Raw genomic sequence first — 17,971 nt, forward strand, 5'->3', positions numbered from 1 at the left:
ACGGCCATTAATTTTATACCTATAAAGTGTTTATAGTTGCTTAACCTGCAATGGTTTAACATTCAGACATACGCTGTGTAAAACATCTGAAGAATGGCTCAGTAAATATCAATTACACTTCATTTAAACACTAAAAAATAAATCAAATGCTGTGAACAACCTCAAATACTGTGGTCTCCTCTATTTCAGGGACACTCACGAAAAGCTTTATTGGTTGATTCATCTATTATGAAAGCCACTAGGAGAGGGGTGGATTTAAAAAAAGGCTAGCTTTAAAGAGAAAGAAGGCGGCTAATATAAAGCGAGGCAGCACAATCTCAACAAACCATCTTTTCATCCAGCAAAAGAGAGGTGAGTCATTCCTCTCCAGCAGAAGCCCTTGACTTGGATTGCTTTCAAGCAGACCTTTCTGCCAAGCTATCAAAAACAAAAAGCTGCACCTGGGTGATGAGGATCCCCAATCCAAGAATGCAACAGCGCCGTTCATGTGCAGTGAACTCGGCCATGTCAGAGCCTCATGTCTACATCTCCCCCTAATGAGTGTGCTGATAGTGAAAGCAACATGGAACATGCCACTGTGCTGCCCATCACATCTCAGCAGGCTTCAGCCCTGGGAATTACATGCGTGAGCACAGTGAGTTAATGATGACTGTAGGGGTTTGGCTCCGCTGAGAACATGGGTCTGAATTCAACAGTTTGACATTAATCATGTTGCTTGTGTGGTTAGGTCAATCACACATCCACTCAAGTAATTCACACACTAAGAAAGTAGACAGTTCCATGTAAGTTCCACAGGAAATGTAGAATCTTTGGACAATGAGAAGTGAATTATAATTCAATGGCAAAGAGAAATCTACAGTATACTTCACAACAAGATGTAGTCTCAATCAATACTGTCAGTGTATTCAGGCACGTTCTCAAAGAAAAAATAAATCTACCATCTACCAGCATCACATACAAGCAGCGTCTGATTAATAGCGCATTTCATAGATCCATTTTTCAGAATGCATAAAGCATGACGAGAACTCATAGGTGTATCCATCATCCCATGGGTACAGCAGATTCTACAATCTCAGAGCGCTGCGCTGTACTGTGTCGCACAAACAACAGTAGGTCCTGATAATTAAGAGGATATACTGTGAATAATATAACAAACAAAAAAGGATTATGTGCTTAGACACACCTCAGAATTTACCTAAGGAACCTTGGGTATTTAATGAGATAGGCATTGTGCACTTAATGAGATACAAGCAGAATTTATGTAAGGATGGATAAAGTGCAAGGTTATAGAGGAGAGTGAAGAAGAAAACCCTGTGACTACTTTATGAGAGCCTAGAAAACTACTCAGTATGGAGCATGAAATGCTCAGGGCTAAAGGAATGTCTAGCCGTGCCTACATAGCCAGAGAGTGACATATTGATATAGTGAAGTTGGCAAATAGTGTCAGTCATAATTCTCAGTGAGCACAGGTGTCCAAGGGTGTCTATTATTGGGCTGAATTAAAATGGTTCAAAAAAGGATATTTGATATTCTTTGATATATTTTTCTCACTCAACATATTTCAGCAATGTCTGCCGTTATAATAATGAGAAATTAAACGCAGAATAAGTGGAGACAACAAACCTCAGCCCGCTAACTCAGCTTATCTAGTTATGATAGCATGATGGTGGTGAAGCTTTATAACTTTATTTCTTTCAGCAAAGGGTTCCTCCGATTTCAGCAAGTGACGTCAAATCAACATGGCCGCTCACAGCATGAGCAGTAGTCAAAGTCACACCTCTTACATTTAATGAGCTGTATATACAAGTATTTGCTTTAGATCAATCAGCATACAGACATATTTGCTTGTTTTGAAGAGGAAAATACACATCACTCATCACGGTTAGCTGGCTAGCTTGCTGCTAACAAAAAACAAACATGAAGGCGTCGTATGCATGGAGGTTGAGGCATGTCATTCCGAGATCCGACTTGACACTTCCGAGGTAAGTGGAATACAGCATTAATCTCACTACACCGCTATCAGCAGGCAGTCGAACGGCATTGTGATTAACAGAGGAAACTGCTAACCAAAAGTGAGAATAGACCACCATGTGGATACAAGATGTTTAAACTAAAGAGATCAACTGAGAATTTCATTACGAAATAAATACTGGATGCCACTGGCGATCACGTGTTCATTAAAAGATTAAAATCGTGCTGTATCATTGAAGTCAATGCAGTTTGAAGTGAGAGAGGACGAATCCTCAGTCCTCAGTTCAGTCTGAACTTCTATTTAATGACACAGAGATTATTATTCTTAAATTTCGTAAGACCAGAGAAGAAATACATGCCTTCTCCACAGGTCTTCCATGTAGATGTGGACTGAGGTGCAATGTTATGATGCAAATAAAGACGGAACGAACACAAGTATTCTCCACAGGCAGCCTCATGTCTCATTTTACTCGATGTCACCTCCTTGACTACAGCAATTACCAGACAGATGAGTAGCATCTATCTGGCTGAGAGACATGAGGATTAACCTAGAGGGCAGGGGAAAGTCATCCTTCCTTCATTCCACTATCTAAGGGAGCTCATTTAAGGAGACTGGACTTGTCCTTGGTGGGGAAATTGAGGAAGCCAAAGGCAAATTTGGCTTCAAAGCAAAAAGACAAGCAGGAAACAAATGTTGGTAACAATACACATGTTTGAAAAATCTTATGAAGATATGGAAGAGAATGAGCAATTATGGAAGAAAAAAATTTAGGGCAGAAGTTGGCATCCTCTTGGTTTTTTGTTTTCATGTCTCTATTTTACAATTTATCTAAAAAATAGAATTCCACAATATTAAAAAAAATATTTAAAAAATATTAAAAAATATTTAAAAAATTTAAGTGTATCCTGCAACAGAAAAACAGGCTAAGGGAATGTGGGTGTTGTGGGGGTAAATAAATTATTACAATTTATTCTAATTTATTATTATTATTATTATTATTATTAAATGACAGGATATTACTTTATATAGTATATATATATATATATATATATATATATATATATATATATATATATATATATATACACATAGTCACTATTAATCTTTACATAGATTATTTGACCATTTTTATTACCTGTGAACGAATGAAAGAATATTTGTGAAAACTGTGTTTCTATAAATTACATTTCTTCAACTTCTTCATATAGTCCTAAGGGTAGGCAAACTATTACACTCGATTGCAAGTACAAGTCACAGCAAGACTTGTAGCTAAACTGTAGAACAGTATGTGTCGTGTTTACGATGCGATTCAGATGGTAATTAAAGCTGCTAGTTTGATGGATTCTGCCGCTTGGGGTCTGTTGATGAGTAAGCATAAACCCGAGGGTGTAAGGGTGTAAGTACATCAGACAGGAAGCTTCAGAGACTGTCAGCAGCATCTCCATGAGACCATTTCCACACTGACCTGCGCTCCCACTTGTGCCCTGTCCTCATATAATTATACAACAGCTGCTTGTGACCACTTAATTAAAGCCCTGAATTGACCAGCAGGAGTTCTTTTTGAATGCATTTGTGTGTTTGTGCGTATGTATTTGAGTGCCTTCATTGTGGCCAGTAGTGCAGCCCTAGCTTTGAGCCTGTAACATGCTGAATGTGCTTGCTGCATGCCTACTGCTTTATAAACAGCCTTTTCAATTAGAACTAATTTGGGTGAAGAACGTGATGACGTGGCGCAGCTGCTGGCGAAATCACTGTTCTCCTCTTTTCTTTCTTCTCTCTCTCTCCAGTGAATGTATGAATGAAACCTCTCCCCATTTCTTTCCTCTACATAACACTTTTCCTCCAGCCATAGTATGATACTATCTACATCCACCAGTGAAAGACTCGTATCATAACCTGTTTCAACAAGAAACAAACCACCAACATTCTACCATCTCCATTTCCTCCTCCTCCTCAGAAATGTTGAAAGCTGCAGGTTTATTTGTTTGTTTGTGTTCCAATTTCCTTCGAGTCCCAGCGTGTTATCTGTCCGGCAGGTTAGCGAGGACTGGGGGGGGTAGGTGTGCAGACAGGGGCCTGTCCCTGACAGCCTCTCTGTTTGCATAACTGATTGGGCCCTAATCAAAAGTGAAGCGCCAATTCCAGCTCTCCCTCCCATTCTCCACAAGGAGGAAAGTGAGAAGAAATGGAGGAGTGGAAGCTAAAAGACAGGGTTATTATACACCTCTGAGCGCTCTTGGGCTTGGAAAGGCTGTGACCTTGACTACGCTCAATCCTTCAGCTCTCATCAGCACGGGCCGTGTCCAACGGCGCAAATCAAGGCCGAACAGAGACGAGACAATTCACTCTGCAGAAATAGAGAGGAATGGCCATGTAATGTGGAGCAAAATCAAAACCTACGCATCAAGAAGGCGAGGCTATATTGTATGGGTGAGATAAAATAAAGATACAATTATTAAATAGGGAATAGATAGTTGCATTTTCTGTCACAAAAATTGGACCAGCTGCTGCATTCTCTTTACCTGGCACATCCAGCAGGCAATAACCTTCAATGCTTTATTATTTTCTACAAATGCTACATTAGTGTGTCCTCATCAGTAGGATGTGACACAGTACAGTTTTAATAATTTCATAAAAAGTATGAAAGGTTATTTTCACAATCAAACCATTACATACTGATTAACACTGACAGTGGAAGAGACCTAGAGACTTGCACAAAAATATGATCTCAGGTTATTCTTACAGGGTAAGACTACACACACTTCACACACAAACAGTACTTTTTTCCTGTGACCTGTTACAAATGCAGTCACCTGTGGAGATTAAAAGGAGTGCCTTGAAAAATATTACCTTCCCTCTATTCAACAGTCAATTTGAACCTGCGCTGCAGCTGAGCTTCTAGTAAATCCCCAGGTGCTACAAGTTGTCTGGAAAAAGCTCATTCACCCTACAAGTTTAACACCAAGGTCATTGACAATATGTGAAATGGAAGAGATGGAGGGCTTCATTCTGAGTGGCACTAGGAAAGATAATTTTACAAGGAAAGCCATAGGATTAAAGGAAAGTGAAAAGGCTTTCTTTTCTAGCTATGAAACCGCAGATGACGCTGAAGTAGCCAACTCTTTGTTGAGTCATCGGCATAAACTACAAGTCAGAGCTGAAATGCAGAACCTTAGAGAGCCTCACTCAACACCTCCACAGGGTCAAGATCTCCTCTAAAACTACACATATTCAATACATCCTAGATCGAAAACATTTAGACCAACTCCAGAGGAACATAATGTTTGAGCATGACGATCTTTTTTTTCTCAACAGACATGGGTATTAGAAGGCTTTTTCTAGGGGTTGTTTCTGAGAAAAGACCCCTATATGCAGCCCAATACTAAGCCAGGCCTACTGAGAGAAGAAACGAAAGCTAGGCTAATGCTAACTGAAAGAGAGAGAGGCCTTCGTGCGCATTTTAATCCCCAACTCCAGGCTTAGTCACAGCAGAGCTTTCTCAAGTGCCTGCCAATTCACGCTTGCTCATTATCCCTTCCCTCCCTCATTTATCTATCCAGCACAGCTCGGGAACAATCTGTCTCTCCACCAAGTCCTTTTAAGACACTTGTTTGAGGTTTATTTGCACCCTGGCATCAAAGTAGTTCAGCCGTGTGCTTTAAAAAGCAGCAATCAGCTATCTTTACACAGTGATGGTAGCATATGCATTTTAGCTTTTGAAGTTGCCCATGAGGTCCTTTCAACTACAAGAAGCCTGAATAAATATTTAAATGCTTTTAAACCTTTTAAATTGTTTAATTTTTTTTAATTGTATATACTGATTGATCAGAAAAAAATGCATTTATTATTATATGATTAATTATTAGAGCATTTTAAGTTGTGATTTTGTTTCTATGTCGGATTGGGCAAACAGAAAAGAAAAAGAAAAGAACACATGTAAAAAGCACCTCAGCATCATGGCAGCTACCTGACCTTCTGGTCTATAACTGTTGTTGTAACGTGTGTATGTGATACAGGCTATTTTAACATGCTTTTATTTCACTGAAGTAGGAGTTGCTGAAGTAATAACATAATGCCAATGTTTTTGTTCATTCAGTGCAAAGAAAACTTGCCCATAGTTTGAAGGATAAGCTGACCAAGCACCCATCTACTTTGCTTACATCTCACTCACAAGTAAATGTTGTTCATAATTTTATCAATATAAAATTGAGTCTTTGAGATGTCTCTGATTATGATGCTACCTCCTCCAATATCCTCCATGTGGAAAAACACTCTGTTGACTTTAAAGACATGATACCATTGATTATTTAACCTTTGCCCGAAATGGTATTTTTGAGTGTATTTACAGTCAAAAACATGACATTCAGAATTGTGTGAAACAGAGACACATCTCTTTTCAGCAAACTCACCCTGCATGTGCATGTCACTATTCACTACTATCCAAGTAGGGTCTAAGTGTGTAACTACACCTGAGGTCTGGATATCAATATGCATAATTTTGGTATTAACTCCTCACTACGTATGCGCAACTCAACTTTGAATAAAGTTCTTATTTCGTTTTGGCTCATGAGCAACACTTCACGTTAAGAATAGCAGGAGCAGAGTCAGTAGATAACTGATAAAGCATTATGGCAGTGTGCCATAATCAATTGTATTTGGTAGGTCTGCATCTCAAGCTGTCTATCAAGGAGGGGTTCTTTACTTAAGGAAATTCTTTGCACACATAATAAGGTTACTTAATCACATCAATTCAGCCATCATTGCTACAAAGATTTGCCAAGATTAGTTAATACAAATTAGGAAAATACCTTCTGCCACAAATAGTACCGACATGCTTTGCATGCGTATAGAGTTTTATGTGACCTGCACCAAGGAAAGATACAGTCAGTGCATGTGTGTCTGAACTCTCCACATAAATGTTTTACAGTTTTACAGGATTGCAATCGGAGCTGGAGTCTGTATGTATCTTTATGTACATGTTCAGCATGGGGTTCTGCGGGGGGGCAAAAGTGAGTGGGTGTGTGTATTTACTGGCCAGCAGAGAAGCCATTACTAGATAGCAGCAGGAGAGAGAAGCTACATACAGGGCTTAACAAGATGGAACTTACCAGGGAATTGGTAGCTGTAGCTCGGGGCGAAGCCAGTGTATCCACGGCCATACGTCGCTACAATGTTTGGGTAACCTGAAGAGACAGAAGAAAAAACAAGTACTGTTTTAAACCATCTAGACTTACACCTCCCAATGAACTACTATTACACAGTACAGAAATCCAAGCAGACACACACACACACACACACACACACACACACACGCACAATACAATTGCACCTGCTCATCCACCCATACACACACATTCACACTTTCTGATTCCCCCCTCCACAAACACCTTCCAAATAGGTGCTAGATAACAGATTAGCAAGATGGGGAAGCACACTCCGAGGTAATGAGCAGTGTAAGTATCATAAGAAGTGATAGCTGTTTTCTTCCCTGGAGCTCATCCTCTTCCCTGTGGCGGTGAAAGCGGACGTATTCGCTGCTGTCACCTCTCTCTCTCTCTCTCTCGCTCTCTCTCTCTCCCCCACCCAATTCCGCTGTCATTGATCGATAACCTTTCTTTTATAGCCTGGGCTAATCGATCATGAAGGACACGACAGCGCGAGACAATGGCAAGCTGATAGCTGTGCCAGGACATCACGGATTAGAGTCTCTCCGAACCGCAGAGCCTCAGCCGCTTGCACGCTAATACCGGATGAGAATGGCAGGAATATGATCGAGCGATTGCAAAAGTCATTCCAAAGTGGAGTGAAAGACAGAGCTAGCATGCTGGAGCTCTAGTCTGGAATTTACTCGCAATCTGTTTTACCTGCTGTTTGCTGAGGCAGAACTTTTAAATGAAGGCGATTTGGTGAGCTACTTGGCTTCCCAGCGGCTCATTTTCTGAAATACATCGTTGACTTCTCCATGGCAAAAAAATAGCACATCAGCAGTATTTGCATGCCTGTCTCTGTTGGATTGCATCTTGGTTGTGTTGTTAAAAAAAAAAACTGGGATGAGACCCAATGCACATGCTTAGGCTGTCTCCCTGCCAACACTGAGGAGTGGCTACTGCTTAAGCTTTCATGCAAAACCCAGGCCCATGGAGTCATTGTTCTTATTCTGCCACAATGCCTTATTACAGCAAGCGCCCAGACACTAATTACCTGGCCAGGCTTCAATCACAGCACATAACAGTTTATGTGAATAAATGTGACAACCATATGCAGTCATCAAACTGCATCACTGTACAGCTCTCATGAGAAACTTTCTTATAAATTTCATTTTCTTTGTGCTGAAGATCAGATCTGTCTAGACCCCACTGCTACAAAAAGACCTGACAAATCTCAATGATATTAGCACAGCAGTAAGCATAGGCTTCTTCTTACTTCTGGTTTTGTGAAGTGAAAACATATGACGGTGTATGTGAGAACAGATGAATTTAGTTTGACTGAGATGATGTTGACCAGTAGGAAATGCTGAGTGAAGAAACCGACCCTGTCTTTTAGAGTTTAGCATTTCAGCAGAGGCTTAAAAGAAGCTGCTTTTACAGACTTCATCTTTGCTCTATATATGTGAATGGGATCTTGAAGGCTGTAAGTGTGAAAATTATATGCTAGACAAAATACCTTGAACTAGCACAATGCTGTGTAAAGAAGCACCTCACTTGGCCACATCTTTTCAGCATGTAGTAGTTCAGTGTTCAATTTACTACTCAATCCTCAAACACAGCATTCATCAAATACTAAAACCACATACACCCTAGTGCACAACTACATAAACCACCCAGAGCAAAGCATGAATCATGGAACAACATCTGGGGGGGTGGGAGAGGGGTCAGCTTTTCCCCATCATCTTACTTTTACTCAAGCAGTGTTTTAGATTTTTTAGATAATTTCACTGAAGTAAAGTTGACATACTTACTGATCAACTACCGTTGAAATCAGATTACATCAAACAAGGGGATGAGCAATAAACAAGAGCGATGTGTGAAATCTTATGTTCGTTGTCTGTTCAAACAAAATGGCGTTGCTTCGACTGAAACTAGAACGTCGCCATGCCTCATCTGAGGAAGACTAGTCAGAATCGTATAATAGTATAATGTAATATGAAATATTTATTCCTATATTTCAAGCTGTTCGGACTTAAGAGCTACAAGCTTGATTAAACCATTCACAAGACTCTTTTCCAACCTGTACTCTGTTATGATTTCAATTTGGATGGGTAACTTATAATGTAGCTACAAGTTAGTCTAAGTCCCTCAAGACTCTGTATAAATAGCTCCACTGTGCTGAGGTAAAAAAGAAAAGTGGATCTGAAACACAGAAATAAACACTACACTACTAAATTTTTTAACATGAATCCATCAGTTTAAAAATATGTCAAATACGTTAAGAAACATTTAATGATTTAGCACTTGTTTCCGCGTCACGTTCCATAAAATATTTAAGAGCTGCTTGGTCTACTGTAAAGAGAACAACACTTTCACCTTGCCATGAAAAATGTGTTTAAATGAAGAGATTTGCTATGACCAGCACTTTCTGTGTTAAGTGCATTTGAGGAGCTGCCTCGTGTATCCTAAAGCATCTTTTTGGTGTGTAGCTCATCCACGTCCTCAGAAATTAACGCTACGTATCCAAGGGGTGGATTACCAATTTAATTAGTGGGGGCAGTACTACATCATGTGACACTGTATCTGCAACTGAGTAAACAAACTTGTGCTGTGTCTCAAATCGCATCCTTATGTGCTATTCTAGATGGTTATTGATGATTGGTTATTGATATTGCATTAACTAGTTTTCTTATTACAGTTAGTGTTTTCTTTTTGAAAACCTCTCAAGTGGTCTTCACACCTACCAAAGTTCTGTTCTGGATTTTCTGAAAATAAAAATAAAATATTTTATTTATTTATTTTATAAAGAGCTTTCAATTTGAGATGCAGGTCATGACAAGAATCACAAGAAAAGAGCACGAAAAGAGCACGAAAGAGCTCATCGGTGTGTTTAACATCGCTGTGCATGAAGTTGATTTACTGTTTGACTTGGAAACATGAAGGAAACGGATGTACCTTCTTGAACATCTGTGAACAAAGCCACTTGCCTTGCCACTGCTTCTGCACGTGCACATAAAAGCAAATTAGCTGTAAGTTTACTGAGCATCTTGCAGAACCAGCCACAGTTCTTCTGAAGAATTTGACTTGCTTCTTATTTTTGCAGCAAAACCCAGTAGCCACGTTTTTTGTCTGAAAAATGGTCTCTTACATAATATGCTGCTTTCTTTACTGATATATAAACATTTTTCTGCAACATTTAATTTTGTGAAAGAAGAAGAAAAAGAAGTTTTAATCTATTATTATTATATATATATAATTATTTATATAATAAATAAAAAAGTTAAATAAAGTTAAGTAAAAACTTCAATAACTAAACTATAACTAAACTGGATGCATTTAATTGTTTATTACAAGATTTATTAAATTATTTCTGTACTTAATTATTTATTTTATGCTGAGACCTTGGTACTCACCATGAAATAATTAAAACTGTCAGCATCATCCATCAAAACCAGTGGGCAGAATCGGCCATCAGATTGGTTCAACTAGATGGCAATCACGACTACTTGAGGTCAGCATCATCAATACCAGCTTGAGCAGTTTGAGGCATTAAAGCCTTATTTAAGACTGAATTATACTTCTATACAAACTGGATTCCAACGCCTCAGAGCTTTGGAAAGGCACTTCAGATGGGATGAAGCGTGGCAGTTTGGAATTGTCACTCTTCGAAGCTAAAGCTTTTAAACTGCCAGATCACCTCCTCAGTGATTGACCTGTAGAGACATGTGAAGGAACGGCAGGGGTTGGAGACCGGTAGGAGCTCTGACTGTGTCTGACACCATCTCCTCCTCTACCAATTTTATCACAGACTTTGTTGGTAAGTGTGAATCATAGTGAATCAGCTATTAAACTGATTCAATCATCGTGAATAGCAGTTTAATAGCTAGGTGGAAATGTCTTTCTTTTACATCAAGTAGCTTGTTACTAACTGACTGAGTAAAAGAAATAAACACTGTTTCATTTTCTTAACACGTTAACACATTTTTCTGAACTGATAGATGAACACATTGAATAAAATAACCTCCGCTATCTCCACGACTCACTCAGTAAAATAGTTTTGAATAACTGTTGTTCAGTTGGAGCCTCTATTTATTTAACATTTTAACAAATAATTAAATGGATATTATGCATATAATTTATTTCTCTTATATTGGCACCCACAGCCAATATGAAATAAATAAGGTGTTTGCAAGTGTAATTTAGAGTCTTTCGGACATGGCTGGGAAAACTTATTAACGCTCACTATTAAAAATATTTAGAATGCAACATTTTTTAGAATCCCAATCTTTCAGCATAAGTTTCTTTTTTAAGGCTGGTGTTATTCAGAGCCTGACCCAGAGTATGCAGTAGAAAAATCAGCATGTGGACCTTCTGGTTTACATTGAAGCTGCCACCTTTACATGTGCTGTTTTCTGGTAGCTGTATCATTTGTTTACAGAGATCTGTCCTTTCTCCTGTGTGAATAAAGCTGTGCTGTGTACCCTCCCTCTAAAGAGGAATCAGATGCCCTAGATAAATATACATGACATGGGCTTTTCCTGTGATATTTAAAGAGCTTACTATCAATGTAGTGTGTCAAGTCTGTATTGACAATGGGGATTAATGTGGTGTCTGGCAGAACATCAGCAAAGAAAGGGTCTGAACTGAGCCCTGTCCTCACACACCATACCACTGCTGCTACACAGTGCAACCGCTATCTTTCACCTAAAGAATAACTTTGTCTACTTTTGAGAAATCATCAGTGATTAACACTTGATACTGACTGTATTAACAGAATCTATTTCATGCACTGTGTCTGCCTTCAATAAATAATATCAAACTTTTTTTTTTTTTTTTTTTTTTTTTTTTTTTACTTATATTAGTGAAGGATTATGTACTCTTGAGATGCCAACTTCAAAGGAATTGGCATCCTTCATTAAAATTAGTAAAAATAAAGATAAAAATAAATAACACAAGCAACAAATGTTATTTTCAGCTTACACATAACAGGGTGCGATTTTTTTTTACAATCATGAAATGTTTTCTTTTAAGATGTTCCAGTTTTTTTGTTTTTTTTTAACTTATCAGCACCACTGCAATTAATTTTTGGTAAAGAGTCCTGTAAAGCACTGAGTCTTTTTCTGTAATGCCTAACATATTTAGAGAGACTTGTAGAGAGATCTTCCTCTATGTAGAAAATATGATCCTCCTTTATATTCTTCGGTTTGTGCACGTGGTCTTTCCTCTTCAATTCAGACCACAGGTTTTTAGTTTTTGTTCTTGTTTGTCTCTTCACAATCCCGTGTGCGGGGCAGTATGCTCATATGCTCATGCTTTGAACCCTTCCAGACATCAGAAACTTTGTTTACTGTGTATTTAATGGTATTTTTAACCATTTATGTATTTTTAAATTAATTTTTTTTAATTTTTTGAATTTATATTAACTGATTTATGCAGACCAACAACCACCTGTGTCCTTAGTGCTGAGAGTTCTCTGGATTTTCCATTGCTGATACATGGCAAGCTAATTTTACATGCATGCATCCTCATATTTATACCCCAGGGAAACAGAAACTGGTCAAATACAACAGAATTTCTAAAGAGTACGAGAAATCTATGTATTTACAGTTAACATTTTTGAGAGAAAATATTATCATTTAAATAAGAATTTCTTATGAGAATATTTTTGCAAGTGGAAAGGTAAGTAGTTTTCCATTTGGTTGAGTAGGAAAAATGTAATCGTCGTGTATAATAACATTCTTGGCGGCTGCCAATAATTTTGAAGTCTTTTTGTGTTTTTTTTCTTTGTATCAGTAGGTTTAGAGCCTACCAGCAACACAATAATACAAAAAACTTTCACATTTATATTCCATTGGAAATCCAGTCCATCCTCTGATTCAGCTTCCTGTGTCGACCTTTAACTCACCTGTTACTAACAGGTAAGCGCGCAGCCCGTGTGTTTCTGTCATACTCTCACTGAGGGGGACAAGACTGAGTCAGAGGCACAGGAAGACAGAATGAGAGGCCAGGGACATGAAGAAGACTCATTAAGCCCTGTCACTGAAGCGGTGGGCACCCTCCGTCTCCTGGCAACACGATAAGTAAAGGCTGTCACCTAATCTGGCCCACTGGCGTCGGCCTCACCCTCTTATTTGCGTTATTAATATGCATGCTAATGCGCCCATTTTATGGCTCAACAGTTTGGATTCACTTTAAAATCAATTATCCATCTGGTAAAGCCGCACTTTGCACGGGCTGAGATGTGTATTAATTTCAGCAAACATACATGAGGCTTAACACAATAAAGATAAATGGCTCGATTAGGTGTGGTAAACACGAGAGCTCCGAGTGCAGCTCTAATGAGATTTTGGCACATAAGGAATTACAGTTCCTTGAATAATGAGCCTTGTTGATTTTTGTATGCAAATTACCAAAAGGAATGTTTCGCTGTCCTGCTTTTCCAATTTCATTTAGATAAGAGTGTGCTGCAAGCGAATGAACTCACATACTCTTAACTCACTCCCTTCCTCATTGCGTCTCCCACTTCATTCATTTCATCTCCTTCGTTTATTCTGTTTGTTCAACATTGGCCCACTGATCTGCTATAACTTCTAATAAGGTCAAGGAATGCTCTTTGCTGAGAATTTCATCAACTTCAAATGGAGTCAGCTTGAAGTGCAGTGGCGATGGAGCAAGAAATCTGAGTCCGAGTGAGGAGCCCGATGACGAAAAAATCTAACTAATAATGACGGCACTCCTCTCCTAAATTCTAAAACCCAGCCAGGATTTCCGAGATAGTCAACTCTGTAGAACTAAAAGTCCAGAGGGTGTAGCTGGACCTTATCCAACTCCTCCTATAGGCCTACCCCTAACTCCCACCCCTACCCTAACCGCTAACCCTAAGACCTGGTTAATATTGCACTTGTGAATTTGCGTACATGCAGAAGTAGCGGCAACACGAGTGGCATTGTTCACACACTTGCCTACTTACCTTATGTACATCTGGGTTAAAGCACCATCCACTAAATGGCACCTCACAGCCATCACTGTCCATCAGGTTTCCAAGTCAGACTTCAAAATGTTTACCCATTTCATGCACAGTGACAAGCTCTGTCTCTCTTTGAAACGTTCCGCTGTCATCACAATTGCTGTCATCAAATCAAAGAGAGCTGCATCTCAAATCAAAAAACTATAACCTTACATTCAGAAGTACTTACTAAGCTAGAAGGTCTGGATGTACGCAAAACAGACCACTCAGTAGGTTTGGAGGCTACATGAGAGGTTTTTAAAATTCAACCAACCCCAAATGGAAAACCAGTTAGTGTTAGTACTTATGTATATAGTACATAATTATGCATGTTGCTATTTACATTGGTTTTGCAACATTCAGACACGCAGCGTTAATCTCTGAGGACATGCACAAGCTACGCTCCAAAAGACCACAGGATATGTGCACCAACTTGCATACACGTAGTTCAAAGCAAGTATAATCCAGAATTAACCCTTAAATATGAGATGCTGTACAACACAGAACAACAAACACACTTATCCAGCCTGAAACACACTGAGTTGTCTTCACCCCCTGGACTTTTAGTTTGACTCCATCCGTGCTGGATCAGGACTGACTCCACCCCCAGGACTTTTTGTTCTGCTGTGAGGGATACTTGGGATTTCCTCACAACGAGAAGATGGAAAAACATGATGAAGCCACCTCAGTTGTGTTTATATATAAAAAACTTTTGCCATTTCCTCATGTCAGAAATGGACAAACACTGGAAGATCAACGAAACGAAACTTGTTTAACATCATTTCTATTCACTGAGCTCTGGAGCAGCCAGCTTTGCCCTGGTGGGTGTGAGGTGGGGGCCTGGTGCAGTTGTCCGGAGCGCCACTTTCTGAATATCAATAACATATTTCACACTGGCCTGGGCGAGGATGCTTCATCAAACCAAATTACGGGCAGGACGACCTCTCCTGCAGCTTCCCCATTAGCTACCGTTCGCATTCTGCACCAGGCATCAAACGATTTATTTGCTTCAGTTACTTTCAGCAGCCGATCAATCTCATAGTCATTATCTCTTGTCACTGGAGCTGTTTGGAGGAAGAGATGCCGGGAGGAAGGGATTGGGGGGTTTGATATCTGCAGCTGCATGTCCTGTCCTCGGAACAAACGTCAAATTTGCAGGAAAAGACCACAGACGGGTTTAGAGGATGTCATGATGGTGGCTGTGTGTGAGACGAGTTTGAGAGTGTGCAAGAGTGGCAGAGAGAGAGAGAGAGAGGGAGAGAGAGAGAGAGGAGAAGAGAGAGAGAGGGAGGGAGAGAGACACCACACACGTGTAGGGACACATTTCCACATTGTTCCTGAGCGAGGCTGAGAGATTTCCACTGGCAAGACGATGGTGGAGATGGCAGCCGTGCGTGGCCACATTAACTGGAAAGCAGTGCCAGTGTGAGCCTGCCAGTCGTGCTTCTGTCTCGGAGGAGAACATATTGAAGGCTGCTGCCTTTTTCTGTCCGCCTCTTTTTAACACAGTGACGTGTCGGTTTCTTCTTCTTCAAGTTTAACGTCATGAACTTCTGCACATCAAACTTCAATGGACTGTCATGAAATCAAAATGCTTCCAGTTTCGACTGGATTAATGCTACACTGTTGATATAAATTATATTTCTCAGCACACTGAAATATCGATCCATCTCCCGTATGTCAGTGACAGGTAAATGCTAGCACTGTTATTATACACCCACGACACTGTCAGAAAAATGTACATTTTGTTCCCCAAAGTGCAAACATTATATAATGTCCTCTCAAAGGTCCAATTATGTACTTAAATCATGTTCTGCTGCAATTTCATTTCTCTACTGAAAGATATAACACAACCACCTCAGCGACAAACTTAAAATCCCCATTACAGTACCTTGTTCTATAAATGATATACAGTTTCGGAGAAAATGAGAAGTGCATGACCCAAAAACACACAATGTCAAGTACAAACTAAGAAGTTGAGCAAAAATGCTACTCTAAACTGCCAAACAGCTTTTTACCTACAACTGTATGAAACTATGCAAAATACCTTTTTATTATGCTGATGTTATTTACATGCAAGCCTCATAAACAATACTGAAGTATCTGAATATAACCCGCCATGGAGCTCCTACTGTAAGACTTTTTCAATAAATTCTAATTTTCCTATTTTAAAATGTTAATACAATCTTACAAAGTATGATTATAATCTTTTTTTTTTTAAGTTTTTATCATTCCTAGAGTAAGAGTGGATAAGTGAAAGCCCTCTTTTTCTTACAAATCTCCCGACTCATGAAAAATATCGCTGAACCACCTTGTATCTCTGACTGAATTTAAATTACTTCTGAATGCCAATCTGTCAGATACCTGCACAGATTTTTAAGATTATTTATTACACTGTCAGTGTGTTTGTACTGACAACTCTATCCGCTGTCTAAATGTGTTCAGTATTATATGCCAAAATTGGGTTTCATCTGGTCCTTGCCAGCTTCTTGCCAGGTGTTCTTTGCAGAAGAGATTTTAACCCCCCCATGACTTCCATAGCACATAAAGTCTAAATAAATAAAAATAAATAAGCTGCTTAAATTAAAGCTGAGAATTAAAATGATGGGTCAATACAGTGTTACAAATATGGAGTAAACGTGTTGGGATGCAATTTAGTCATGTAAGAAGATTTACTTTTTTAACCAGGTTCATTAGGCTCTACATTAAAAAATGTAACAAATATATATATTAGAATAGCCATGATATCTCAGAAAAGCATATTGTGACATAATTTATCACAATATCAGTGTTATATCTTCATATCTTCCAGCCCTTGTTGTGTGGAAATGGGAAACATCAGTGGCTGGCAAGTAAGTGAAGCAAAACACTGCCTTATGATTGGTAGTATTTTTATGAAAGAGTGTTCTTACTCAGCATTCCCATTCCTAGCATGAAGGCATCCATGGTGTAGGGTAGACCCCTGGCTCGCCCTCGCGTCCCTGGGGGAAACATCACCTCCTTGGGTTGAGCCTTCTTACATTCTACCTGTGGATACAGAACACAGCGAACTTCAGGCCCCAGCTTTTCTACTGCGAGGATGACACAGAACACAGGAATTTTAAATTAATAGATACTTTTATACTGTATATTTATATCTGACCTCTCAACCCAGTGTCACACTAAATGAATAGTTTTCCAGTCGTTAAAGAACTGAAAGTACAACAAAAGAAATAAAACTGCTTGTGTGTATGGAATTGCAATATTTATATTCCCCAGACGTTACTCCAGAGCCCCACTGGCTCCACAATGCTAACAGTGAGTTATATGTGTGTCTGTTTGGCGAAGCATGCCATGCAGTGTCTCCAGGCAAAAAGTTAGATTTTCTTCCCCGTTTTTTTTTGCAAAGAAATATTCTCGCTCCGTCTCGCTGCTCTCGTCTGGTTCTCATCATTGAACCAATTCCACCCAGGGCGTTTTCTCCTCCGCCATCGCCCCCTTCCCTCTGCCTGAGCCTGCCACCATCTCATGCTCCTTTCCCTGCTGTGCTGACTGACATTTCGCCCTCCTCCTCAATGCACAGTTAAGTGTTTGAGATCCAAAACACAATGAGAATCGGGCATGACACAAACATCAGGGGCATCGAGATGAAGCACCATGCTGGCATGGATACACGTTGGAAGGAAGCTGGCACGTTTACGTAGCTCCTGAGTCCAGTGTCCTGTGTGTCATGCAATGCCACTTTCTGTATCTGGTAGTGCTCCAAATATCCATATCTGTATTTGGATTTAAATCCAAAGTGGCTATGGCCTAAACTGGAATATTAAATACGGACCCATGGACTGTGAATTCTGTCTCTCGAGTTCA

At 39.5% G+C, this 17,971-nt stretch overlaps 1 protein-coding gene across 12 annotated transcripts in view; it reads right to left on the bottom strand.

The window, feature by feature from the left end:
- Nucleotides 1-17,971, bottom strand: part of msi2b (musashi RNA-binding protein 2b) — a 231,529-nt gene that overhangs the window by 43,545 nt on the left and 170,013 nt on the right. For all 12 annotated transcript variants that reach the window (XM_053239636.1, XM_053239630.1, XM_053239635.1 and 9 more), the window contains 2 exons: nucleotides 17,038-17,152; nucleotides 7,081-7,155 (listed from right to left, as the gene is read on the bottom strand). In XM_053239636.1, coding sequence (XP_053095611.1) covers nucleotides 7,081-7,155; nucleotides 17,038-17,152 — 190 coding nt within the window. The remainder of the gene's footprint in view (nucleotides 1-7,080; nucleotides 7,156-17,037; nucleotides 17,153-17,971) is intronic.

This window comes from Pangasianodon hypophthalmus, chromosome 14 (genome assembly GCF_027358585.1).
Source record: "Pangasianodon hypophthalmus isolate fPanHyp1 chromosome 14, fPanHyp1.pri, whole genome shotgun sequence".
NCBI lineage: Eukaryota > Metazoa > Chordata > Actinopteri > Siluriformes > Pangasiidae > Pangasianodon > Pangasianodon hypophthalmus.